The 26910-nt window shown below is 34.4% G+C and overlaps 3 protein-coding genes across 3 annotated transcripts in view; all 3 read left to right on the forward strand.

Moving 5' to 3' along the window:
• Window positions 1–791: 791 nt before the first annotated feature.
• Window positions 792–15339, forward strand: LOC128237664 (uncharacterized). Its single transcript, XM_052953255.1, has 4 exons — window positions 792–836; window positions 14286–14478; window positions 14611–14742; window positions 14972–15339. Exons 1-4 carry the CDS (start codon window positions 792–794, stop codon window positions 15058–15060), a joined length of 459 nt encoding a protein of 152 aa, XP_052809215.1. The 3' UTR covers window positions 15061–15339.
• On the forward strand, window positions 15103–15630 carry LOC128237665 (uncharacterized). Its single transcript, XM_052953256.1, has one exon. The coding sequence runs from the start codon at window positions 15103–15105 to the stop codon at window positions 15628–15630; it is 528 nt and encodes a 175-aa protein (XP_052809216.1).
• A 3146-nt stretch (window positions 15631–18776) lies between these two features.
• The window catches only part of LOC128237666 (copine-3-like), a 65192-nt gene continuing 57058 nt past the window's right edge, over window positions 18777–26910 (forward strand). The window contains exons 1-6 of the mRNA XM_052953258.1: window positions 18777–18978; window positions 19641–19722; window positions 21395–21507; window positions 21844–21968; window positions 22368–22462; window positions 22897–22980. Of these exons, the coding sequence (XP_052809218.1) occupies window positions 18777–18978; window positions 19641–19722; window positions 21395–21507; window positions 21844–21968; window positions 22368–22462; window positions 22897–22980 (701 nt within the window). The remainder of the gene's footprint in view (window positions 18979–19640; window positions 19723–21394; window positions 21508–21843; window positions 21969–22367; window positions 22463–22896; window positions 22981–26910) is intronic.

Here is a 26910-nt window from a genome sequence, read left to right on the forward strand (position 1 = left end):
CCACAAAATATGATGATACTTAATTCGTTATACCATTTTACTAAGGGGTAGAGAGCTTAAAACATCCGACAGGTAAAATTCAATGTTATCTGAAAGGCACTATTTCACACCGAATGCATTACTCAGGTAATATGCCTATTAAAATCTTGAATAGAACACATCCTTTCATGTTTTACTAAACGCATTTCGGCATGAAAAGGCACTTAAATAACACAAAAAAATGATGTACTTTTGTCATTAGTGCATTTCGTCAAATTGAGGCAAACACTCATGTATCTCACTTTTTTTCAAATACAAAATTCCTGTGAGTATTCGATTTGAAAATATTTGTGTGGTTGAAAAAAAAGAACAATGATTTTTTTGAAACATTTGGCGCAAATAAGTCTTGCAATTGCATCTACGACATATTTTGCAATATTTTTTCAGCTTGGATTAATTTGCATGTAAATTCAAATTTCAGTTTATGATAATGTTGATTTGAAATAAAATCCCAAATCATAATGTCTTGATTATATTAATATTATGTTTTAAAAATGCATGCACGTATTATAATGAGATCCATTGGCGCAAACACTGGTGTTCGTGAAAAAATAATATCGACATTTTATAACAATATAAATTTCATACTATTTTAACGCATACTATTTTAACGCATATAATAAAGTCTGATTCTATGTTTCTAGAAATCATCCAAGTATTATTCCAAAAATCTATCAAGTTAGAAGAAGATCAGTTTATTTGCCGTCTATAATTTCCACAAGGTTCGAAAATTATGCTCTTTTCCCAAAATCATGACCACGCTGGTGTCTTTAAACCTTGTGGAATCTAGTCATATCGTAAGTGTTATCATCATCTTTGTCGTGCCCGGTTGGTAAATGATTGTAAGTATTTTTGGACTGTTGGTCTTCAGGGACTCTCGGTGATGGGTTATATCCTGCTTCTGGATTTATGGTCTCATCAATGAATGGAGTTACCGCTTCTTCTTCCACCCTAGCCTGAGAGGATCTCTCTTCAGGTTCATGCTCATTTAAATTCATTGGTGTGTGTAAAGTACGTATGCATTTAAACATACTCTTAAATACAAAAACAACAAGAACAGAAGCAAAAAGTATTACCGATAGAATAGAAACAATTATGATAATGATAGCATATGATCTCACGCCATATGTTGACGCAGATTCGTCTTTATTAGATGCATCTTGTATATCATCCATACACCTTAATGCATTTTCATTAGAACAATTTTCTGCCTCCAGATAAATGGTTCCATTGAACGGTGTGATTGATAAACATGACCAAGAATCATTATCATGGTTTTCTTCCTCAATAGATTTGAAAGCTCGAAAACTGCCAAACATTGCTGAAAAATGTTCTGTTATGCCTGAATTCATAGGCATAATCGTTCCATTGTGGCGCCAACATTTTCGGTAATGCTCAAGTAATGTACTATTTTCTTCGTTGAAGCAAAATCCACCTTGCCTAGGTTGACATTTGTTACTAAGATCACTATCAACACGTTGTTGGCATATGCTATATAACGTAGATGCACATTTAGTGCTATAGTACGATGTTTTTCCACTTTCCTGAATCGAAGCCACAAGGCAATTGAAATCTGCTGATGATGACTGAATACCATTCAATACGCTTGCAAACAACTTGAATACGAATATCCCCGTGTTTATGTCCAAAAAATCAATATCTAGACATTCCGGTGTATGTGGAAATCTGAATGAAGCCGATATGCAGAAACACGAATCTTTGTAAATCCCTAGAAATCCATTCGAGTGTAAATTTTTATCACAGAATACGCTGCACTCGTAAAGGATGTTGGAATTAAATGTCGCGTTTCTTGCAAACTGGAGTATATCCTGGTTTCTAAACTTCATGCACGTATGGAGAGCTATATAGGGTCCAGATTGAGCCTGCCCTTGTACCCACACAGATTCCACATCCTTAAACAAAAAGTTAACTTCACTAAGTTTACATGTGATATTGAGTAATCCATCGAAACTAAGCAATTTATGTGCAATAAGACCCCCGCGATTGTGGCAGCTTGCTTTCGCACTTGTATAGTTGCTTAAAATGTCCCCTTTAGCAAATATGAATAAACAACACTGGTATAACACCAAAACAAACATTTTCTTTGTTTTACGAACGTCACCATGGTGATCTACTTGCAATAATCACTAAGAAAATGCCGCAAGGAAATATGAACATAATCTAATATTATTTATTCACCCAAATAGGCAATCGGAACTCCTCGGCTAGGATCAAGATATGGCCTATCTCGAAGCTTGCCGGAGATGGCCGAGTTGTAACGATTGCCAAATAGGGAAAACGCGCACATTGAAGCGTGACGTCACACGCACCTGCTGGCCAGCCTCGAATACAACTAGTTGGCAAAACACCGCGTCTCGACTTTCCAATAGACCATAATCCTTTGCGGCCGGGTGACTTCCGGTTTATTTCCGGGTTATATCGAAGTATAATAACAGCGATAAATACGGACTAATTATCATTCCAGGTTTGTTATAATTTATTTATTTTGATTAGATTTGTCATTTTAATGAGTTTATATTGCATTTTTGTGATATTATTTGAATGTCATGAGTTATAAATCGCTTGACTGTTTACCTGGACAGTTAGTTCTGGTGGGTGGGGTAGATGGTTTTCAGAAAATACTGCGGTTACTATTCTTATTGGAGTATTATTAACAACAAATAATTATCATCTATTCTTAAACATTTGTTTTGAAAATTAACACAAATAATATATTAGTCTGTTTTACTATCTGACTGTCATGATCTATAATGAGGAATCTATACATTACCAGGTATAACTACTGTGTAATAGTCTTATGAATGAAGATATATAAATCATCATCAATATAGATTATGGTATTTATACTGCTCGGTGTATTTTATTACTATGTAATAAACATTTTACGTAGAAAGAGTAATTATGTCATGCTGTCACCTTTGTAGTCTTCTGAATGATTTGTTACTAGTTAGTTATGTTTAAATATTATGATGGCCACCCAAATAGTCGCATAAACCCATCCATAAATAAGTCTGAGAGTAACTTACCTTTTTTTATAAAAATATACTTTTTATGTTCCATTCCTTTCTTTACAGATATGATTCAAATATGCGGATGTTATCTTCTGAGATCATTACTATCAATGAAGAACCTCACTACAATTGGTTGGGCTGCTAGATTTGTAGCAACGTGATGGACAGCTAGTGCCTGTTGAAACACTATTGTTGGTTGGGCATCTATTGCTTACTGGACACTATATTGGATGGGCCATACGTGTTGGTTGAACAATTATAAATGGTTGGACCGGAAGTGTTGGTTGGACCATCAGTGTTGTTTGGACTGCTTGTTGGACAGAATGTGTGATGGACAACTAGTGTTATTTGAATCACCGTTGGATATACAGCTATTGTTTATCGGATAGCTATACTCAGTTGATTTACATGTTTTGGTTGAACAACTTTTAATGGATGGACAAGAAGTGTTCGTTTGACCAGAAGTGTTGATTGGACTGTATTTAATGGATGGATATCTAGTTGAGCCTGATTTGAACGCAATGAAGTGATGATTGAACCGCTACTGTAGGTTGTCAGGTCATATTGGTTGGAATCCCATTGCTAGTACTTGTTGGATCTCTTTTGTTGGTTGAACTGTTGGTTTTTGACTGTTATCATACATGTATAATATGTTAAGTGCTTAATATTTAACACTTATAACTATTTTTATTATCATAAGAGATATTATTATTCAATAATCATATAAATTAAATATTTTTTATGTCCTTGTACTTACATTTAAAATGTGCATCATAATGTTTTATTATATGAGCAACTCTTTTTATAGATATTTAAATAAATATTAATTCTGTACAACCATTTTTTGTTTGTTTTGCTATAATTTGTATGATAGTATCAGACATTTTATACAGATATGATCAATTTGTCATGAAAAATCAAAAAAATCAGAGCTCATGGTGTTCATAAATTATTAATATGATGATTCTAATCAAAATGAATAAGTTGAATTGCATCATTGAATGTATGATTCTTCATTAAATATGATGAGATCTCCTGCCAACTGATCTTAAGGGACCTGCACCTTTAAAACTGCAATCTCACAGATTAACTGATTTTGGTATCATTGCTTTCAATTCAGTCAATCATATAAAATGATTCACAATAGAACAGATCACAGTTGTTTGAAACACTGTCAAAAGACTCCATTTTCTTAAAGCGTTAGTAACGCTTCTAACCATAAATATCAATTTTCAAACAAAGATATGTAAAAAATGTTATCTGATCTTCTATCAGCAAGCTTATATCACTGGTTTTCAGACATTTTTTTTGTCAAAACAGTCAAGATATGTAAGAATGTTTCCTGATCTTCTATCAGCAATCTTGTATCACTGGTTTTCAGACATTTTTTTTTGTCAAAACGGACAGTCTGTGAGAATGCAGCTTTAAACTTGAGCACTATATTCACAATAATGAACAATCTTAGTTATGGAAATCTGAATACATAGCAGCAGATGTATTTAATCATTCAAGTGTTGAAATATTATGTATGATCTTGCTGGACATGAGCCTACTGTTTCTGAAAATTTGCATGTGTACCAAGTTTCATTTAAATCTCAAGGCTGTTTGAATTGGGGTCAAGAAAATATTCGGCCTACTGTACGCTAACGACACCTGGGCTTATTGACTATAAAAATACTAAAGTAACATGATAGGAAAAAGCTCGAACCAAGGGCTGCCGGTATACTAGCACGGCGCTCCTACCGGGTGGCTAGTTATTGCCCACAAACGTTAACTCGATTTTATGTCTTTTTAATATTAACCATAATTTGTGTTGAAGTTGGACTTCTTTAATTATCACCATAATATTAACCATGGGAGTTAAACAGTCATTGGAATAAGAAGATCATAGACAATCATATTAATAAAAACGTTTTTTTATACAATTTAATAATAACATTAAACATTATATAATTCAAAAACAATAAATTGTCCTTGGTATGCAATAGTTCCTTTAAAGGTTCATTTGCCAATGGTTAAAAACCCCATCTTTCTTCTTTTTAAAAAATCTCTTGTTCGACTGTTATCGGCTATGAAGTGTTGTTTCACATCCTGTGTCATAATTTTAAGTTCTAAACGTCTACTTTTTGTATCAAACATTTAAATCTATGTCACTTGTGTGCATTTCTTTAGTCCTTGCATATTGACACACTTCATTTACTTCATCTCTGTTCTTGAACCGAATCCAGTCTCTTGTGTTTTGAACAAAAATATCTTGTAAAACCACTGATATAGCAGGTGCTATCAGATTAGTGGTATCAACTGCCTACTCCTGTTGAGCATCAACTTGTCTTTTTTTTATAAAAAACTGTATCCAGGCAATGTGACGAGCACCTTTGGTTCAATCATTCAATAGGTTCAAGTATTCCAAATAGGTTTATAAGAAGCACAAACTTTTCAAAACAGTCGGAAAACTAAAAACAAAATGGCTACCTTTAAAAATAATTTCCGGCATATTTCTCATATTAGGCGAGTTTCGACAGCCAATGAAAATGGCCCATTTCTCAAATCCTATATTAGGCGAGTTTTTAAGCCAATCAAAATGGAGGAAACTCATATTAGACGAGTTTTGTTGATATTGGCATATATTGTCTTCAATTGTCTGGTATTTGTACCGCAATTGTCTCTGTATTTTGCCAAATACGTAATAGTTGATTAATAAAACTCGGGAAACATCGGATAACAACGACACATATCGCCACTCTCCGTTGCAAATGGGTATGACTAAAATACGAAAATAGGCTATTTTCGCGAAAATAGCTTTTTTGACTAGAATACGAAAATAAGGTTATTTTTTATGAAAATAAAGTTATTTTGGCGAAAGTAAGAATTGATAAAAATCTGAAAATAAGGTTAGTTTGCGCGAAAATAACTTTTTTTGACAATTATGTACTTAGTTTGGGCTAAATTAAAGATATTTTGGCGAAAATAAGATTTTGATAAAAATCTGGTAAATTTTGTCGAAAATAACATTTTTGACAAAAAAGTAGTTATTTTTGGGATGAAATATTTTTTTTGAAATAAGTTTTGGTAAAAATCTGAAAATAGGGTAAGTTTTGGCGAAAATAACATTTTCGACAAAAATGTACTTAGTTTTTGGATAAAATAAAGTTATTTTCGCGGAAATAAGTTTTGGTAAAAATCTGAAAATAGGGTTAGTTTTGGCGAAAATAACATTTTTGACAAATATGTAGTAAGTTTATGGCTAAAATAAAGGTATTTTCGCGAAAATAAGATTTTGGTAAAAATCTGGAGTGTTGGCGAAAATAACATTTTTGACAAAAATGTAGTTAGTTTTGAATAAAATAAAGTTGTTTTTGCGAGAATAACATTTTGATAAAAATCTGAAAATAGGGTTAATTTTGGCGAAAATATATTTTTTTACAAAAATGTAGTTATTTTTTGGCTAAAATAAAATTATTTTCGTGAAAATAAGATTTTGATAAAAAATTGGGTATTTTGGGGGAAAAACTATCCAAACACAGAACTTTCTTCTACTCGACCCATTGGCATGGGTTGTTGGGTGAGCTTTCTAACCCTCGCCATCGGGTTTCACTAGTTACGAGTTATACTCATTCGGCGAGCACACCACGATTTACAATTTAGGCTCAGCCTGTCATAGGCATACATGTCGGCATCTTTAAGTTGTAGGACATATCTTTGAGTGTTCACTTTAGTTTTATCGTGTACCTGCTGTAGTAGCAAAAACGGTCTATAATTATGGATCATTGCCATCAACTTAATCCGCTTAATGACAAACAAGTGTGTATAACCGCTTTGATGTTGCACATCGGATGGAGGTGTGATCAACAGAACATGTCAAAATTTTATTTTCTTAAAAACACAATTGTTTCGAAACACTAATGCACCTGTCCTGTGTTATGTAGACCAATTTTTTTTTTAATATTCTGGATTAAAAATTGCCATTTTCGGCAACAGAAGAAGGTATTTTTCCCATGTTTTTAAAAATCTTATTTTCGCGAAAATAACTTTATTTTTATCCAAAAACTAACCATATATTTGTCAAAAATGATATTTTCACCAAAGCTAACCCTACTTAAGATTTTTATCAAAATCTGATTTTCGCAAAAATAACTTTATTTTAGTCAAAACTAAATACATTATTGTCAAAAAGTGTTATTTTCGCCAACACTAACCCTATTTTCATATTTATATCAAAATCTGATTTTCGCAAAAAATAACTTGATTTTAGTAAAAACTTAATACATTATTGTCAAAAAAGGTTATTTTCGCCAAAACTAACCCTATTTTTATATTATATCAGAAACTTTTTTTCGCGAAAATAACTTTATTTTGGTAATAACTAAATACATTATTGTCAAAAGGTTATTTTCGCCAAAACTAACTCTATTTTCATATTTATATCAGAATCTTATTTTCGCGAAAATAACTTTATTTTTGCAAAAAAATACTATATTTTGGTCAAAAATGTTATTTTCGCCAAAACTAACTCTATTTTCATATTTATATCAGAATCTTATTTTCGCCAAAACTAACTCTATTTTCATATTTCTTTCAAAATCTTATTTTCGCGATAAAAACTTTACTTTTGACCAAAACTTACTATATTTTGGTCAAAAATGTTATTTTCGCCAAAACTAACTATTTTCATATTTCTTTCAAAATCTTATTTTCGCCAAAATAACTTTACTTTTGACCAAAACATACTATATTTTGGTCAAAAATGTTATTTTCGCCAAAACTAACTCTAATTTTTATATTTCTTTTACAATGTTATTTTCGCGAAAATAACTTTATTTTCATCAAAAATAAACTTATTTTCGTATTTTAGTCAAAAAGCTATTTTCGCGAAAATAACCTATTTTCGCGAAAATAGGTTATTTTCGTATTTTAGTCATACCGTTACAAATCGTGCCGAACATCGTACGTACTCGGCCCATACCGGATGTTACTATTTTTAGTAACGGAAGGTATTTCCTCGCTTTAATAATAATGTTATTGGAATTTCCAAGATCGCGGAACGAGACAATCGTGGCCGCTAAACCGTCCCGGCATTTTTTATGAAAAACACTTTCGATTAGTCCTTCATACATAAATACACCCAAAGCTAGCTCAATCTGATAGTCTGTGTCAGTTTTTCCAGTTTCAATGCCTGTCACCCAAGTGCCTGTGCGTCTGTATTTTCTAAGGCGTTTTGGCCCAATATGCCATTCTTTGAGGTTTTTCAACTGAACCTTGACTCAAATGGCATTCTAAGCATCAAATGGGGGCAGTTCTACACATCTTTGCACACATTTCAAGTTCTCGCAGTCAAATTTTCACCAAATTTGGACATTTTCAGTGCTCGTAAGATTGCAGACGACTCATTTTTAAAAAAAAAAAAATAGGCGAAAGTTGTGAAAACCAGAAAATAGCATATTTTGATCAACCGGACAAGATAAATGCATTTAATTGTGAAAAATTGCCAGAAATAGTGAAATGCAATACATTTCTTACCAAAAATAACACTTTTTAAACAAAGCAGTTTGGTCCCTTTTAGGTTACACACCACCATTGTTATTCCCTATATAATTCAATGTAAAATTATACTTTTTAGACATCATTTAAAGGCATTTCGAGCGAATGCAGGCTATGATAACCACATATATTCTTAAAGTACAAGCTTTAAATTACCTTTTAAGCCAATAAAAAAGGGGGGTCAAGTTATTCCTAAGAAAAATCACTCCACTTGAAAAACAAACTCTAAAAATTGCACTGTCCGCCATGACAGATCTTCCAAAATGACCTTTCAACTATAGGGCAGCGGTTTATGCTTTAATCTCTACTCTAAATAATAAATCAAGCAAGAATAGATACTTAAGGTATACAAGTTTCAGGAATAATGATACTTTTGATTTACAGTGTATTGAGCATGTGAAAACATGTATATCAATCATAAGAACATTTTTTTTTATTGAGAATTTTCCACACAACGGAAGTACATATGACGTAATGGTGACGTCATTCCTATAACTAAACCCGTCCCTGCATTTTTTATGAAAAACACTTTCGATTATTCCTTCATACATAAATACACCCAAAGCTAGCTCAATCTGATAGTCTGTGTCAGGTTTTCCAGTTTCAATGCCTGTCACCCAAGTGCCTGTGCGTCTGTATTTTCTAAGGCGTTTTGGCCCAAAATGCCATTCTTTGAGGTTTTTCAACTGAACCTTGCACTCAAATGGCATTCTAAGCATCAAATGGGGCAGTTCTACACATCTTTGCACACATTTCAAGTTCTCGCAGTCAAATTTTCACCAAATTTGGACATTTTCAGTGCTCGTAAGATTGCAGACGACTCATTTTTAAAAAAAAAAAAATAGGCGAAAGTTGTGAAAACCAGGAAATAGCATATTTTGATCAACCGGACAAGATAAATGCATTTAATTGTGAAAATTGCCAGAAATAGTGAAATGCAATACATTTCTTACCAAGAATAACACTTTTTAAACAAAGCAGTTTGGTCCCTTATAACTAAACCCGTCCCTGCATTTTTTATGAAAAACACTTTCGATTAGTCCTTCATACATAAATACACCCAAAGCTAGCTCAATCTGATAGTCTGTGTCAGGTTTTCCAGTTTCAATGCCTGTCACCCAAGTGCCTGTGCGTCTGTATTTTCTAAGGCGTTTTGGCCCAAAATGCCATTCTTTGAGGTTTTTCAACTGAACCTTGACTCAAATGGCATTCTAAGCATCAAATGGGGGCAGTTCTTACACATCTTTGCACACATTTCAAGTTCTCGCAGTCAAATTTTCACCAAATTTGGACATTTTCAGTGCTCGTAAGATTGCAGACGACTCATTTTTAAAAAAAAAAATAGGCGAAAGTTGTGAAAACCAGGAAAATAGCATATTTTGATCAACCGGACAAGATAAATGCATTTAATTGTGAAAAATTGCCAGAAATAGTGAAATGCAATACATTTCTTACCAAAAATAACACTTTTTAAACAAAGCAGTTTGGTCCCTTTTAGGTTACACACCACCATTGTTATTCCCTATATAATTCAATGTAAAATTATAATTTTTAGACATCATTTAAAGGCATTTCGAGCGAATGCAGGCTATGATAACCACATATATTCTTAAAGTACAAGCTTTAAATTACCCTTTAAGCCAATAAAAAAGGGGGGGTCAAGTTATTCCTAAGAAAAATCACTCCACTTGAAAAACAAACTCTAAAAATTGCACTGTCCGCCATGACAGATCTTCCAAAATGACCTTTCAACTATAGGGCAGCGGTTTATGCTTTAATCTCTACTCTAAATAATAAATCAAGCAAGAATAGATACTTAAGGTATACAAGTTTCAGGAATAATGATACTTTTGATTTACAGTGTATTGAGCATGTGAAAACATGTATATCAATCATAAGAACTTTTTTTTTTATTGAGAATTTTCCACACAACGGAAGTACATATGACGTAATGGTGACGTCATTCCTATAACTAAACCCGTCCCGGCATTTTTTATGAAAAACACTTTCGGTTAGTCCTTCATACATAAATACACCCAAAGCTAGCTCAATCTGATAGTCTGTGTCAGGTTTTCCAGTTTCAATGCCTGTCACCCAAGTGCCTGTGCGTCTGTATTTTCTAAGGCGTTTTGGCCCAAAATGCCATTCTTTGAGGTTTTTCAACTGAACCTTGACTCAAATGGCATTCTAAGCATCAAATGGGGCAGTTCTACACATCTTTGCACACATTTCAAGTTCTCGCAGTCACAGCAGCTTTTATTAATGAGGGGAGGGCATATATTCCCCAGGAAAAAGGTTTTGTTTTTGAAAGTTGCTTCTTGAAGTTTGTTATTGCTTGAGTTTTATATGTTGATGCACATGTTTTTATTTTTGTTTATACAGTTTATTTATTATATCAGATTGCACCTTTGAAGTATTTTCTTTAATTTGTTGGGAAAATTGACCACATTCATGCATATTCAAATGTATCATGTGCAGTGGTTTATTAATAAGAATTTCTTATCCAGTCATACCCAACTTTTTAAACTAAATACTTTGTTTCAGATTTGTTAGTGTTTCATGTTCATCCCTTTGTTTTCAGTTGAAGTTTGTTCTATTCCTATAGTTGACATCAGCCATCAATATATCCTGTAAGGATAGAAGAATCTTGAGTAAGTATGGATTATTTCGCTCTTTATAACAACAAAAGCATGCAGAACAACCTCTTGCAATGAATTCATATGGTTAATATAATATTATTTATAAATCTTAATGTAAATAAGTTAGAAATACTCATAAAAAATCCTTTCACTATCATTTTTAGCTTGACTATTCGAAAAATAGGTGGGCTATTCTACTTGCCCCAGCGTCGACGTCGGCGTCCAGTTGAAGTTTTAGGGCAAGTTGGGATTTTCACTTATAAGTCCAATACCCTACATTCAATTGACCTAATTCGTCACGCAGTTGTTCAGGGCCATCACATGATGAGGTTAGATTACTCCATATTATTCTTTACACAGATTATGGCCCATGATTGACTATGGAACTTAGGTTAAAGTTTTAGGGCAAGTTGGAATATTTATTAATAACTTCTATATCCTTTGTTCAATTGACTTAATACTTCACACAGTTGTTCAGGACCATTACACAATGAGGTTACATAACTCCATATTATCATAAATACAAGTTATGGTCCCTGATTGACTTAGGTTAAAGTTTTAGGGATTGACTTAGGTTAAAGTTTTAGGGCAGGTTAAAGTTTTAGGGCAAGTTGGGATTTTCACTTAAAACTCCAATACCATTCATTCAATTGACTTAATACTTCACACAGATGTTCAGAGCCATCACATAATGAGGTTAGATAACTCCATATTATCTTTTATACAAATTATGACCCCTGATTGACTATGGAACTTAGGTTAAAGTTTAAGGACAGGTTGGGATATTGTTTAATAACTTCTATACCCTTCATTCAATTGACTTAATACTTCAAACAATTGTCCAGGACCATCACCCAATGAGGTTACATAACTCTATATCCTTAATACAAGTTATGGCCCCTGCTTGACTTAGGTTAAAGTTTTAGGCAAGTAAAAGTTAAGGGCAAGTTGGGATTTTAATAAAAAAACTTCTTTACCGTTCATTTAATGCACTTAATAAAATTCAAAATTATTTCCGACCATCTTACAACAAGAAACATAACTCCGTTTTAAGCCTAAATAAAATTATGGCCCTTGAATTTCTTTTTATTTCTTTTGAAAGGCATATTTGTATTTTCTTAACCACATTTTCATAATGGGAAATAAAGTTATTTGAATGACTTGCGTCATTGTTTGGGCGGGCTGGTTGGAGGGCAGCACCAAAGTCACCTTATGTATTGAAAGTATTTTAATTAGGTTTGACAAAAACAGACCAAACTTGGTATTATTACATCGTTATTGTATTCTAATTTCAAAGCGGCATCTTACAACGGCTCTTGTTATATTGCTTCTTCCTAATATATGGTTTATATTTTTTTTTAACTAAAGTTGAAAAAAATTAAAACAATTTTTATGCCCCCGAAGGTGGGCATATTAAAATCGCACCGTCCGTCCGTCTGTCTGTCCGTCCTTCCTTCCGTCCGTCCGTGTGTCCGGCTCAATAACTCGTGTCCGGGCTGTAACTTTCCCTTGTATGGACAGATTTTAAAATAACTTGCCACATGTGTTCCACATACCAAGACGACGTGTCGAGTACAAGACCCGTGTCCCTAACACAAAGGTCAAGGTCACACTTAGTCTTTATTCACAATGGAGTGCTGCATATAGGACATAGAGTATAGGTTGTCGTGTCCAGGCTGTAACTTTCCCTTTTATGGACAGATTTTAAAATAACTTGCCACATGTGTTCCACATACCAAGACGACGTGTCGCGTGCAAGACCCGTGCCCCTACCTCAAAGGTCAAGGTCACACTTAGTGTTTATTCACAATGGAGTGCTGCATATAGTACATAGAGTATAGGTTGTCGTGTCCGGGCTGTAACTTTCCCATGTATGGACAGATTTTAAAATAACTTGCCACATGTGTTCCACATACCAAAACAACGTGTCGCATGAACGACCCGTGTCCCTACCTCTAAGGTCAAGGTCACACTTAGTGTTTATTCACAATGGAGTGCTGCATATAAGGACATAGAGTATAGGTTGTCGTGTCCGGGCTGTAACTTTCCCTTGGGCATATTAAAATCGCACCGTCCGTCCGTCCGTTCTTCCGTCCGTCCGTGTGTCCGGCTCAATAACTCGTGTCCGGGCTGTAACTTTCCCTTGTATGGACAGATTTTAAAATAACTTGCCACATGTGTTCCACATACCAAGACGACGTGTCGCGTGCAAGACCCGTGCCCCTACCTCAAAAGTCAAGGTCACACTTAGTCTTTTTCACAATGGAGTGCCGCATTTAGGACAAAGAGAATAGGTTGTCGTGTCCGGGCTGTAACTTTCCCTTGTATAGACAGATTTTAAAATAACTTACCACATGTGTTCCACATACCAAGACGACGTGTCGCGTGCAAGACCCGTGTCCCTAACTCAAAGGTCAAGGTCACACTTAGTCTTTAATCACAATGGAGTGCTGCATATAGGACATAGAGTATAGGTTGTCGTGTCCGGGCTGTAACTTTCCCTTGTATGGACAGATTTTAAAATAACTTGCCACATGTGTTCCACATACCAAGACGACGTGTCGCGTGCAAGACCCGTGCCCCTACCTCAAAGGTCAAGGTCACACTTAGTGTTTATTCACAATGGAGTGCTGCATATAGTACATAGAGTATAGGTTGTCGTTTCCGGGCTGTAACTTTCCCATGTATGGACAGATTTTAAAATAACTTGCCGCATGTGTTCCACATACCAAGATGACGTGTCGCGTGCAAGACCCGTGTCCCTACCTCTAAGGTCAAGGTCACACTTGGGTGTTTATTCACAATGGAATGCTGCATATATAAGGACATAACAGTGTGGGTTGTCAACTATGGGTGGTATTTTTGTATGTTTAGAGGCAATTTAAAATAACTTGCCATATGTATTCGACATGTAAAGGCAAGATCAACTTTTCATGTACTGACCTTGTTCATAGGTCAATGTCACAATCGGGGGCATTCGTCACGTACTGTGACAGCTCTTATTTAATCTACATTATGAGGTTGTATAAAAACTCAGGTGAATGTGGAGGCCGGTCTGTCACCAGAGGAACACACAGTGCAATATGCCAAAAAGTGCGCGCTGAAAAGAAAGCATTGCCAAGACAGGTCCCAGCTGCCATCAACAAAGAGAAGGCGTCTGTTTTTGAAGCAAGATCGATGTGTAACACAGGCAGCTCATGAAGCACTCGAAGGTGCATCATATCAGTCAGGTAAGCCTTGTCTTATATTTTAAACAAAAACAAAAGTAAATAATTTTTCATTTCATTTTAAAAAGTAATAGGGTTTTGTTTACAGTTTATGCATAGTCATATTTTTGTGTTAAGCATTTTTTTTGTGTGCAGGCATTGGACACGAGGACCATGTTGACATGGAAAAGCTGCCCAATCCTGATCCACGGGGAGTGTTTAATCCAGTGACAGTGCCATCAGGGTCACCCTCCTATGTCATCTTTGACCTAGAAACAACTGATCTCAGTATGTTTTTATAATATTGTGATCGAACCAAATTAGGCATGCCATTGTCATAGCCTTGTGTATTGTGTCGATTCCATCTACATCTTTATCTCATCTTTTATTGTTTCCTTGTGTGTCCATGTTCAACATATTTCATCATGTATATAAATTAAAAAAAAAAAACCTATCATTAAACGCCTTTATCCAATGAGTAATGAAAATTACCAAAATGCGCAACCTTACATTTCAGTACGTGGGGGACAAATGCCTCACATCACTCAACTGGCAGCCATTGAACTGTCCTCTGGCCAAACCTTCAACTGCTACATCCGCCCGTAGATTCCCAACTCGGACAATGTACAGCAGGTGACAGGCACAACCATGGTCACTGACAGGGAAATGATGGTGGATGGTAGACCTGTGACCCCAAGTTCATGGAAATCAGCCTCCATCAACTTCCTTAACTGGCTCAAGAAGCATGAAAACGCATTTCTTGTTGCTAACAATGAGAGGCGTTTTGATTTTCCAGTCATAATTTCTGCCTATACTAATGTTCATCAGTGTGATTGTTTGCTGGAACATACACAAGGAATGCTTGATTCATTGCCCTTATTCAGGAAAGTGTTTCCGAAGAGATCCTCCTATAAACAAGAGGATATTGTCCACGATATTCTCGGTATTGAATACAAGGCACACAATGAGGAAGAAGATGTAAAAAGTTCAGCCAGCCTAGTTTCTAAAGTCGTTAATGATCATGGGGATAAAAGTGTACAGGAAAATAGTTTTCCAGCAAAAGCTGCACACTTAAGTTTTTTGTCTGGTAAAGAACGTGCCAAGAACATGCCAAGTTTATCAAGATTGGTAGCATTTGGTGTAATGAAATCAGCAACTGCTGAAAATATAGCTTGATCTGGTCTAAATGTTCTACATCTGGTGAAGATGGACTTATAAGCATATTTACAATGAAAAATGAAGAAGGACAACCATGTGTTACAAATACCAAAAGAACAAATATATGCATAGTTAAAGGGACTTTACACCAGATTGGCACCAACATTATTTTTTTTCTGTAACGAATCTCAGGTCAATAATTTAATAAAATGTTTTACTCTTTGATATCTAATTGTAAAAAAAACCCTACCAAAATGTAAAAAAAAATATCGAGTCAGAAACTGGGTCTGAACCGGTGTCGTCGAAATTGCAGTCCTAAGTGTTGTATCTAACTGTGCTACGAAGGCTTAAAAGCAGTTGCAATAAATAAGCTATATACCTAACATGGTCATATCAGATGATAACATCGACTAGTCAATCACACATAAGGAATGGATTCTTCTAGGTAGACATACCTAGTAAGAATGTTTAATGGAAAAATACGAAAAAACTGCGAAAAATAAATTTATTGTTGGTACTTCAGTTAGTAAGTTCCAATGCATTGTACACACCAATACCAAGTTTATGTCAGTTTTCAACAATTTTCTTTTTTTCCCGCTGTTTTATCATACGGAGTACAGTCCCTTTAATGCTAAATATTTTAGCATGATAACAACTGTTTAAAACATGATTGCATGAAACTATCATATTCATTGTAATATATTTTTATTTAAATATTTTTTTCAAACATATTCTGGTTTTTATTCCACCAGTTCTGTTTAAAGAATGTAATCTGATTTAATTTCTTGGGTAAAATACATTAATTGGAATAAAACACATAACATTTATAGTAAATTAAGATTTACACTAGATTTAAGCTGATTTTTTAGCATTTTAATTTGCTGCAAAAAGTATGGTTACTTGACATGTTGTATATTTGCTTGTAAAGTACATGGTAAACTATCAAAAAATGTCTTTTGAATTGTTCTATAGACATCATAGAAAATATTTAGAATATTTTCACCAGCTGTTCTTATATTATACTATTTTTTTATGAATTTAGTAAAATTGCTGTATTTTTTTTAAATCAGAAAAAGCTATTTTATGAATAGCGCAAAGATCAGTAAAAGTTATTTTTTTCATATTTTTCAATACATTTGTCATTGAAACATTCTTTTCCTGTTAGCTAATGTTTATATCACCAGGCAATACTGTTTTTATGTCTCAATCCCTGATTTTGAGATAAAAATTAAAATAAAGTCAAAAAATGTACATGTCGTTCTGTGTTGTTATGAAGTTTAGGGGGTGGACACAAAAAAACACAAATAACCTTTTAATTCATGGTGAAAAATTCTTCAAAATTTGGATATAAGTCCCATAGTGTACCATGATTGTAACTATGTTGATGGTTTTTGCTTTTAAAAAAGTGAGTATTACCTTAAGGGTAAAGACGTACCTTAGGATTAATTTTAAGGTTCACCGTCAATGTCAATTTGTAAAGACAATTATAAACAGTTTTGTGATGTGCAGTGATTAAACGTGGTATATCGAAATTTCATAAAGGTAGAATTTGGGGTCGGTTGGATGAAGGTCACTGATTGTATTTAGATAGCCAAACCTAGTGCCTAATTTTCTCATGCAGGCCTCAGTATCACGCACTTATTTTCTCATTTCTCAATCTCAATCTCAACCCATATTTGTTCAAATGAAGGCATGGCACGATACAAAATTATATGTGATTTATGCATTTTAAAAGCACATTATCTCATGCATTTTGTTAATAAACATCAATGCTCATTATTCTTTTAAATAATTAATTAATGAGCAAAAAGTGTACTTAAGTCATAATTTAAGAATAAATCACTTAATGGACTAAATTGTTTGTAGCATACTTCATGGCGTTATTAGATATCGAACAATAAATTTTGCTTTAGAGTTGACACATGCTGGATTCACTGGAAGGATAGATATCACTCATTAAAGGTTTGTTTTATTTTGTGAACTGTATGTTACTAATCAGTCTTTGAATTATACAAACTGTCTCACTATACGAGCATTATTATGGCTTCATAAATATTTAATTGTGATAGCCTAAATTGATCATTTCAAACTGTGTATCCTTTAATAAATCGTGATAAGCTAGCAGTTTTGAAACGGATTAAATAAAATTCAGTTTCAAGTTTGCCTGATCGTTATTCAAGAGAGCATTTGAAATTGGTAAATAAGGTATTTTCCAAAGTGAAGGTATTATCTCCTTGATTATATCATTTTATAACTTAATATACACTATCTAAAATACTTGATGTTTATCAATCGTATATCATGTATATACTTAAAACACTTTTACTTCGTTTTAATCGGACTGATTTGAGGAAATCGACTTAAATTATGAAGTGACTTAAGTAGTTTGTTGAATAACGGCCGTGGAACCCGTTTTAATTAATAAATAGTTGTAAATAAAAATGATTTTAGTGTCTCATTTTTGTTATTTTCTATATAACTGCGTTAATTGAACTTTGGCAAGTATAAGCGATAAATAAAAAGTTGAGAAAAAATGAAATAAATATATTTGTTGTCATTTCTAATGTTTCTAGAGATTTAAGGATTTTAAAGTTACGACTTATATACTTAAAAAGAATGGATCACGGATTCTTTTTAGGGTACTTCCTAAGCTCAATCTTGTAAAAGACATTCGCTCTGAAGCATGTTTAATGTTAGCTCTTCATTGTTATTAGAATAGAATCAACAACGATGTATTGTCAATGATTGCGGCGGGGACGTGCAAATATTTCAATCTTTAGTAATAATAAAATAAAAAATATAGGTACACGCCCGGTTGTCGAAATTAAACCCCGTTTAGGAGCACAAGGCATGGGCCCAATCGATAATGAACTAGAGACTCAAACATATTTACATCCCACTAGCTTTAAGTCAGCCATAACCTGAAATACATGATAGTTCGTCCACATGTTCACTATGACAATACGTTCAAGTAAAGTAAGTCCCAGTAACTACGGTAAACATGTTTGTCTAGTTATTACCCATGATATACTATAGAAACATTTGAACATTGATATACGAGGACGTAGCTCTTGCTACGGTATGTGCTTAAGGTTAAAACACCCACTGCTCTCAAAGTGTAAAAAAGACGGATCTGACAAAGTATATTTTCTGTCAGATCTTATATGGAGGCGGAGGAGGGTAGCCTTACGCGTACCGGAAGTGCACTAGCAGGTACGCGCTACGAGATTCTGGTGAATTGCACGGGGCTTACGGACCTGGATACCCTAACAAAGAGCGACCCAATGTGTGTGTTCTTCTATAAACACTTCGGACAGTGGCGCGAGGTCGGGCGGACTGAAGCCATCAAGAATACGCTAAAATGCACTTTACATATTTAGTTGAACTTTACAGGTTTAATTTTTGCTCAATTGGAAAGTGTACAAGTTGGTTTTGTCGGTAGGAACGAAAATGAGTCTTACATGCCAGATTGAGCTCGAACACAAGGCGTATTTTTCGTGAATCGAACGCCTTACCACAAGACCAATCTTAGCCAACAACCTTGCCACCGGGGGACACAGTGGACTTCCAAATATGGGTTTGGTTAATGGTTACTAAGCTCGATCATTCTTTTTCGTTGAGAATTTCGGTCGCCCCTTCAGCATAAGGACATTATCATGAAACAGTGTTTCAACGACAGCCATTGGGATAACTGTAATAACTTGTTTCACAAATGAGCTTTAACGCTGTATATAACATCGGTCATCCGGAAAACCACAATTACTAAAACCTATTCGCAGGTGTTATAAACCCTAACCTAAATGAACAGATTACGATGCTGTCTTAATATTTAACATGTTCTAAATTGCGTACAATATATCAGCAAAAAAATAATATTTCAACCAATAATTTGTTACTTCATAATACCAAAAGCTGTTCAAATGAAGTTATTTTAGAGGTTAAACTTTTATTATTAAGTTATTAGAAATATCGATCTACAATGACATGCACATACTGTCCATTTCCATTCTACTCTACATTCATATTTTAGTTCGTTGGGTCCTTTGTTTTGGACTTCGATCCGAGCGTGCTGCAGAATTTCATGTTTTCTGTTTACGACATGGATCACAGGTAAACAAACGTTTACTCTTATTAACACCGTAAATATTTCCTATATTCGTATATTTTTATTCCTCACTTGAGAAAACATGATTCACATTAAATATTGAAATATTGTTCAAATTGAAAATTGACAGAGTCCCTTTCATATTAGTTTCTTTTCCTATAATTAAGTCTTACTTTCAATAATTGGTCATTACGGTACGACATTGATCACAGATAAACAAATATTTACTCTTATATACACAGTATTAAACTCGTATATTTGTTATTCTAAACTTAAGAAAACTTGATTTACATAATATGCAATGTTGAAATATTTGTGATATTTGAGAATTGACACGGTCCGTTTCATATTGTTTTATATTCCTATTATGTATTCTGACTGTGTAATACTTGATCACTACTGTCTTTCTTTAAAAACATCAACGTTTGGTCAGCTTATTTACACTCGACAAAAACAATCTTGCAACATGGTATATGACTAATAAATATGTCCTGTTTTTTACGTTCGATATTCTTTTTCTATGTCTCATAAAAGAAGATTCTTAGCCAGTTTCTCTGCTACCCATTGGAAATGATTGTATGTAAATGAGAACAATCAACTCATTTTTGCACGTATGGCTAGGACATAAAAAGTCACAATTAATCCCTCTCTGTGTATATGTTATAACAACTATGAGTTTAGAGTAAGCGTAAATCGATTTCGTGACAAAAATTAGGTCACAGCTTAATGATTTGACAATATCATAATATAAAGAATAAAAGGACTGCATACATTACATTCATCATGTTAAAGTTTGACGTCAACGTTTGGCAGTATCATTTATATAATGTGAGGCAAGTAGCCTATAACAAATTACGGTTATTAACAAAGCAAATATTTTACGACGTTGAAAACACTTATCTGTCGGCAATCAGCCATGTTGATACAAAATGCGTATCATTAGAATTTTACTTAACTTTGAATGACACGACGCAAAGCCAGTTGATAATGGTTGATCGTTGTTCATAATGTTGGGGTGGTATTGCATGCTCTTAGCGTCAATGGCTTACAGGAGGTTATTTAGACATTGACATTGAACCATTTTAAGCCGCCATATAGGTTTCGATTGACTTGATCCTTTTGTTGCTTACAACACAATATAACTGAACTAACAATTCATAAATCATACGTTTGTCACCTAAATAACTGACTCTTTTTTCACACTTTACGGTCACGCATTTACCAAATATAATAACACTTGTGACTGATAAATATTTCTCTTTAAAGGCGTTGTAAGACGTTGTCGCATGAATTTCTTTGAACGAGTTTATCCCGACTATTTGCTGACGTGCATTGAGACGGATAATATGTTTTTTCATGATATAATAAACAAAAACACGACAGATTTCTGAACTAACTTAATAGATTATGTTTGGTTTGGTAAATTCGGGATTGGTTGAATGTTCTGTATGTTAAATGATCGTTAGGACATTGTTTTTAAAAACCATTAAAAAGTTGGTCACTACGATCATTACTGTCTATGTGTACACGAACCTTGGCAAAGGAGGGGCGGTTCGGGCGAGCCTAAAACTGTGACGATAAGGTACGATTTATCCCCAGGCTGTTAATGATTGCGTGGAGGAAGGATAAACGCCCCTTATATGTCATAAAGTATGCCTTAACTATCTTCCCTGACAGGTCCCCGGAGCTCCATCCTCACGACATTGTTGGTTCGGTGGAGTTATCGTCCCTTGATCTCGTCGACCCGGAAGTGGATATCTGCACGCGCTATAAAACGCTCCGAGTACTAGGTTTAACAAATTGATTGCATTCAATTGAAACATTTACCATATTTATTCACCTATGCTGTTTTTCAAATGAAACCTAGAACAATCAGTTGACAAAACACGTCATAAGATTGACGAAATATTTGTAAAGAAAATTGTTTCATTTAACAATAATCTTAACATGAGTTACATGTTATTAAAAGAAAAAAAACGGCTTATTCTTTAGCGTGACAATGACCTGATATTTATATTCATTGCATTATTCACATTGACGACAAATGAAAAACAAAGCTTATTTGATGATATTGTGGATGTATGATACGTTGGAAATGAGTAGATCGATTTTATGTTCTTTTTAAGGTAGCGCGCGATGTCGTGGGCTTATCAGCATTACGTCTGTGTGCATTCGTGAATGTCGAGATAATGTGTCGTTCCATGTCGGTGCACACAAATTAAACAAGAAAGACAAGCTGATAGGCAAAAAGGTATCCCCACAACACTTTCGTTTGCTTTATGTTATGTGCCTTTGAGTATGTTTTTCAATATCAAAATGATGTTTTAAACTGCTCATCCTTGGAATACTAGAGGGAAAGTAATGTCAACCTCCTTTCATCGTCTTGCAATTGTGTTGATATTGACGATACATATGTGACATCGGCTGCTTAAATGAACCCTGTAAAACTACTCACGTACACGTTAAAACGACATTGACGTGTATAACATAACATTGAAATTCAGAAACTATAAAAACACATTCAAAAATAGCTATGACTGTTTGTTTATGAGGTTATATGACTTGCAAAAAAGTAAATGTCATTGTTCGGTGCTTTTTTTTCGTTATTGACGAAAATGAATTATTTCAAGTCTTTTCCCTCGTCTTACAGCCTGACGTGTACCCTGAGATATCTCGCAGTATCGACAATGTGACGTTCCATCCAATTTATCGCACGGAGACGGACAAGAATACACAACATCCCAGGTTTCCTCTTAAGTTAAATTTGTCCAAAAATCAATTGCACGTTGAGGCAATCTTTGTATTTAAGAGTAATACTATAGAGAATTGGTGGGTGTACTAACGCATATTTTGTGCTGTGATGGTATTCAATAACCAATCGAAAAAAAGCTTAGCGTTTGTCAAAAAGAACAAGTGTTTGCAACATAAAAGTCAAGTAGTTTAGATATGAATAAGTTTTTTGCATTTTGTCAGTGAGAAACGTACCTTAGGAAAGTAAGTTAGATGTTTTATGAGCACAGACCCATAAATAACAGTAGAGTGTAAGGTCGTTTATTGGCTCATTATTTTTTGTGATACCGGTATCAAACATGAAATGCTTAATTCCTGACATGGCATAGGGTCTTTGAACTCATTTATTTGTGTATGTCACTTACCGGATAGTGTATGTTCCACGTCAAATGGCGTCCTTTCGAGCTTGGTTTACAGCGTTTGTGTATTGGAGATTGGGATCGACAGCTCGAGTTTACAGTTTGGCACCAGAGGTAACAGACACAATCTATAAGTCATTATTGAAACAGTCAGACCGGTTTCATCCCGTTGGTGAATTTAGTTGAACAATGATCTAGATCGTTAATTTGCTTTAAGAAAAGAATTGGTCTAAAGTATCCAAATGATTCAAACTATCATTGACGTCGCGTGGAAACGCGATAGGTCTCAACGTTGAACCATGGAGGGTCACGTGATCAAAATGAACCAGCAACATTATTATTGTAAAATAAAGCTATGATATATGTTTAATAAAAACAAAACTTTATAACCAAACAATCGTATACACTTATAAAAGAAATAGGAAACATCAAGATACCATAAACAACGTATATCTTGTACCGTTATAACATACATTTGGGCACATGTAATGGGTTTTTAATAACTCGTCCAGAAATTCGCAAACCATAACTAGTTAACCAGTTACTGCTTGGAGCCAAAAATGCATTTACAGCTAAGTGGTAACACGAATCTTATTACGTTAACCATTTAGTTTATTACTTATTAAGTGGAATTCGCAAACCATAACTACATAAACTGTTTATTTTGTACAGTTAAAATGTAATATGTGGCACTACTGGGCACTTTCAAGCCTGTTTTTAGCCTTATGATATTTATCTTACCACGAAAATTAACTTGTTAGCTAGATAGTTATCGCGCAAATTAAGTGGTTAACACAAAACAATGCGCGAACGTTAGAAGGTTTTCTTACGGCATTTATATGCCACTGAAATATGCTTCCTTTAAGTCATGTTTCAAAATCATTCGCGACGTCTTTGATGCTTAGCATCTAAATAAGTCTTGATATTTATATGGAATGGCTTGTGCTTTGTTATGATTGCTCCTGTGTAAAGTCTTTTGTATTTGCTTACCAGGAAAAAATTAATTCGCTACTGTATGATTATCTATCTTATTTTAAAAGATATGAAAAGTACGGCAATAATAGGTTTATTATATTGCTTTAGTATTTTTGAGTTAACAAATATTGTCAAAACACATTTGCATTTAGATTCCACAAATATTTCAACAAAAGTCTGATACAGTTTTTCTTCATTCAATTAGCTTTACTTCTTTACCCACACAAACAAGTTTTCAGGGCTACCTATTGTACAGCAAAATACTTTTTATAAAACCTAAAGAAATTTGACTGAGTACGTTAAGGCCCCATCAGATTTTTTATTGAGTTGCCTTTAGGCAAACTCTCTGGAGTCATGTTTGATACCATATTTCAGAGTTACACTATTTTTCGCGGACCCCTTGATTCAGGTAGAATGCCGCGCTGAAAGAAGTTCCATATCTATCATGTTTTCCACATGCATAGTTCAATTATTATGTGTGATGTGTCTTAATAAATCATTTATTGTGCGTGTCTGAAACTCGATTATTTGCATTTTGGTCAAATGAAGGTATTAAAAATGATTTATCCTGTCTCGTAGTAATTTATGCTTTTACATATTGTCAGAGGGGTGAGCGCAAGACTGTGTTAAGTGTAAAGCAATAAAGAATGCACTTAGCACAGTCTTGCGCTCACCCCTCTGTCAAATTGTGCAGTACCGGGTAATAAAAGTAGTCCATTGAATTTCCCGCCAGCTTGTCAAAACCCGCCCAATTCTGTGGTACTTCGGCTAAAAGTAGTCCATGAATGTGAAGTGTCGGGCGTGCTATTTTGTTATTTCATTAAAATAAACGTATGGAAATTAAAAAAAATTAACGTCGAGAAACGTTTGTTATCATAAGTGATTTATATACAATTCATTTTGAATGTTCGACTAAAATATCGCGGAGGAATCGTCGCCAGCTTCAATCCGGGCTAACTCTTCTACAAACCACAAACTATATCTGGTAAGTAGCCAACTATAACAAATTGTTTTTCCTTCAATTTCTTATTGTATGTGTTGAGTATTTTACAATCATAGCAGTGCATTGTTATTTTTGTCTTGTGACATATCTGCACAATTTACAAAGCGTCCGAAGTCAGTCATTTTTCAAAAACTCTGGGCATCGTTCAACAACACCGGAGCCTGCCATTTTGTAAAATCTCGGCCCTCGTTCAACAACAACGAATCGACAATCAGCAGTTCCGTTTGCATGCACTTGAATATATTGTCATTCACTTGAGTTTTCTTTTTATCGTAGGTTATTTATGTTTGATGTTCTCTGTGCATTTTTAAACAAACCATTTTTGCACAAATTACGTGAATTCGACTTCGGAAAAACGATCCGTCTTCGTTCATTTTAGCATGCATGGAATAATTTCGTAACCAAGCCTTATGTTTATCTCGGGTTATATATGTATGTTGTATTCCGTGCATTTCTACTTAACGTTACTCGAGTGCGCATGCTAAATTTAGGTTATCATTTTACTGCGCTATTCGCCCCCACCACCATTATCAAACACGTACATTTGGGATTTTTTTATTGATGTTCACACTCACAGACATGTATTGAATTGACATATTAAAGACTGGTTAAAAATCAATTAACATTTTGTTTACATCAAGAGTTTGATAATCAATAGTTTGAGGTGTTTGGAATATTGGATACATTGTTAAAATATTGTAAAGCAAGTATTTGAGAAGCACTTGTGACTTTTTTCATCAAGTGTTTACATCACACGTGTTTGAATATTGGAAACGAGATTTTAATTGTTAAGTGTGTGTTTGATCAATAGTTTGATTTTAACTTTTTCATTTTTATTGGTCGAGCTTCTTTGATTCTAAGTCCTTTGGACTGTATTGAGCACAATGTGTATTCTAAGTGTTTTCTCAAAGTGTATATATATAAAAGTGAACACTTAAAAATTGATTGCGTAATTGTTATACAAAGTATACCATCACCCATACATAGAGCTTATTGGAACCACATCCAAGATTATGTGTTGCAGGTCAAAGTTCAATGTCACAAAGCTTAATTGTCATATATTCTACTAATACAGCTAGTGACTTCATATTTGGCATGTAGGTGTACCTGATGGAGCCACCAATTTTCAGTGGTAACATTTGAAGGTCAAGGTCATCCTTCAATGTCAAAGGTCAACTTTTGAACTATTGCAGATACAGAATTGATACTTGACATGCATGTGTATCTCATTAAGTTGCAGATATTCATTTGTAACATAACACAGTCAAGGTCATCCTTCAAGGTCAAATGTCAAATTTATTTGTGACAAGACCCTTTGGGCGCATTGGTGTTTCAACTATACACTTTTATTTACCATCGCAAGGGTTACAATTTGACAGGGTAATAACTAACGTTTTTTTTGTGTGCAAATTTAATGCCCCTTTACAGGCAGACAAATGTTGGCATACATAAAAGATGATGATTGAAAATAAGCAATCAAAAACTTCTTTATGCCACATCAAAGATGTCGATGTTATTTCTCCTTGCAGGACAGCGTTGCCACTACAGTAATGGTGAATGACAAAGAGGTGAATGTGCGGACCATTACGGTGGAGGACCGTACTGGGAAGGTGAAAGTCAGCCTGTGGCGCAACATTGCAGCAGAGCCTGTGGTGTTGGGGGATGTTGTTGCCATCACCAATATTGTTGTCAACAGCAAGAGATATAACAATGAGGAATCCCTGTCGTTAACACAATTTACAAAGATAGAGGTAAATGCTATATCTTGGAACATACAAACATACATGTACTCGAGCAAAAGTTCCTTTCCAAATCCTCTGATCTACCTAAACTATTTGCAATGCACAGACTTGAATTTTAGCATGAAGGTGCATCTCAATGACCCACACATTTTGAGGGTCCACTTGTCAAGGTCACATTCAAGATTTAAAATTGCCATTAACTTTTCATCCATTTGACAAACTTCATATTAACATGATATTGCATCTCAGGAAGCCGCTCATTTTTTAGCGGCCATGTTAAGGTAAAGATGTCCCATCAACATCAAGCGTTTCATTTATGAAATG

This window comes from Mya arenaria, chromosome 6 (genome assembly GCF_026914265.1).
Source record: "Mya arenaria isolate MELC-2E11 chromosome 6, ASM2691426v1".
NCBI classification, from domain to species: Eukaryota; Metazoa; Mollusca; class Bivalvia; order Myida; family Myidae; genus Mya; species Mya arenaria.

Bases quoted from the DNA above. Each gene is read 5' to 3' on its own strand.
- LOC128237664 (XM_052953255.1), top strand. From the start codon at position 792: ATGACCACGCTGGTGTCTTTAAACCTTGTGGAATCTAGTCATATC. The intron at 837-14,285 runs GTAAGTGTTATC...ATAAAAACTCAG, and splicing joins TTGTGGAATCTAGTCATATC to GTGAATGTGGAGGCCGGTCT. The intron at 14,479-14,610 runs GTAAGCCTTGTC...TTTTGTGTGCAG, and splicing joins AGGTGCATCATATCAGTCAG to GCATTGGACACGAGGACCAT.
- LOC128237665 (XM_052953256.1), top strand. From the start codon at position 15,103: ATGGTCACTGACAGGGAAATGATGGTGGATGGTAGACCTGTGACCCCA.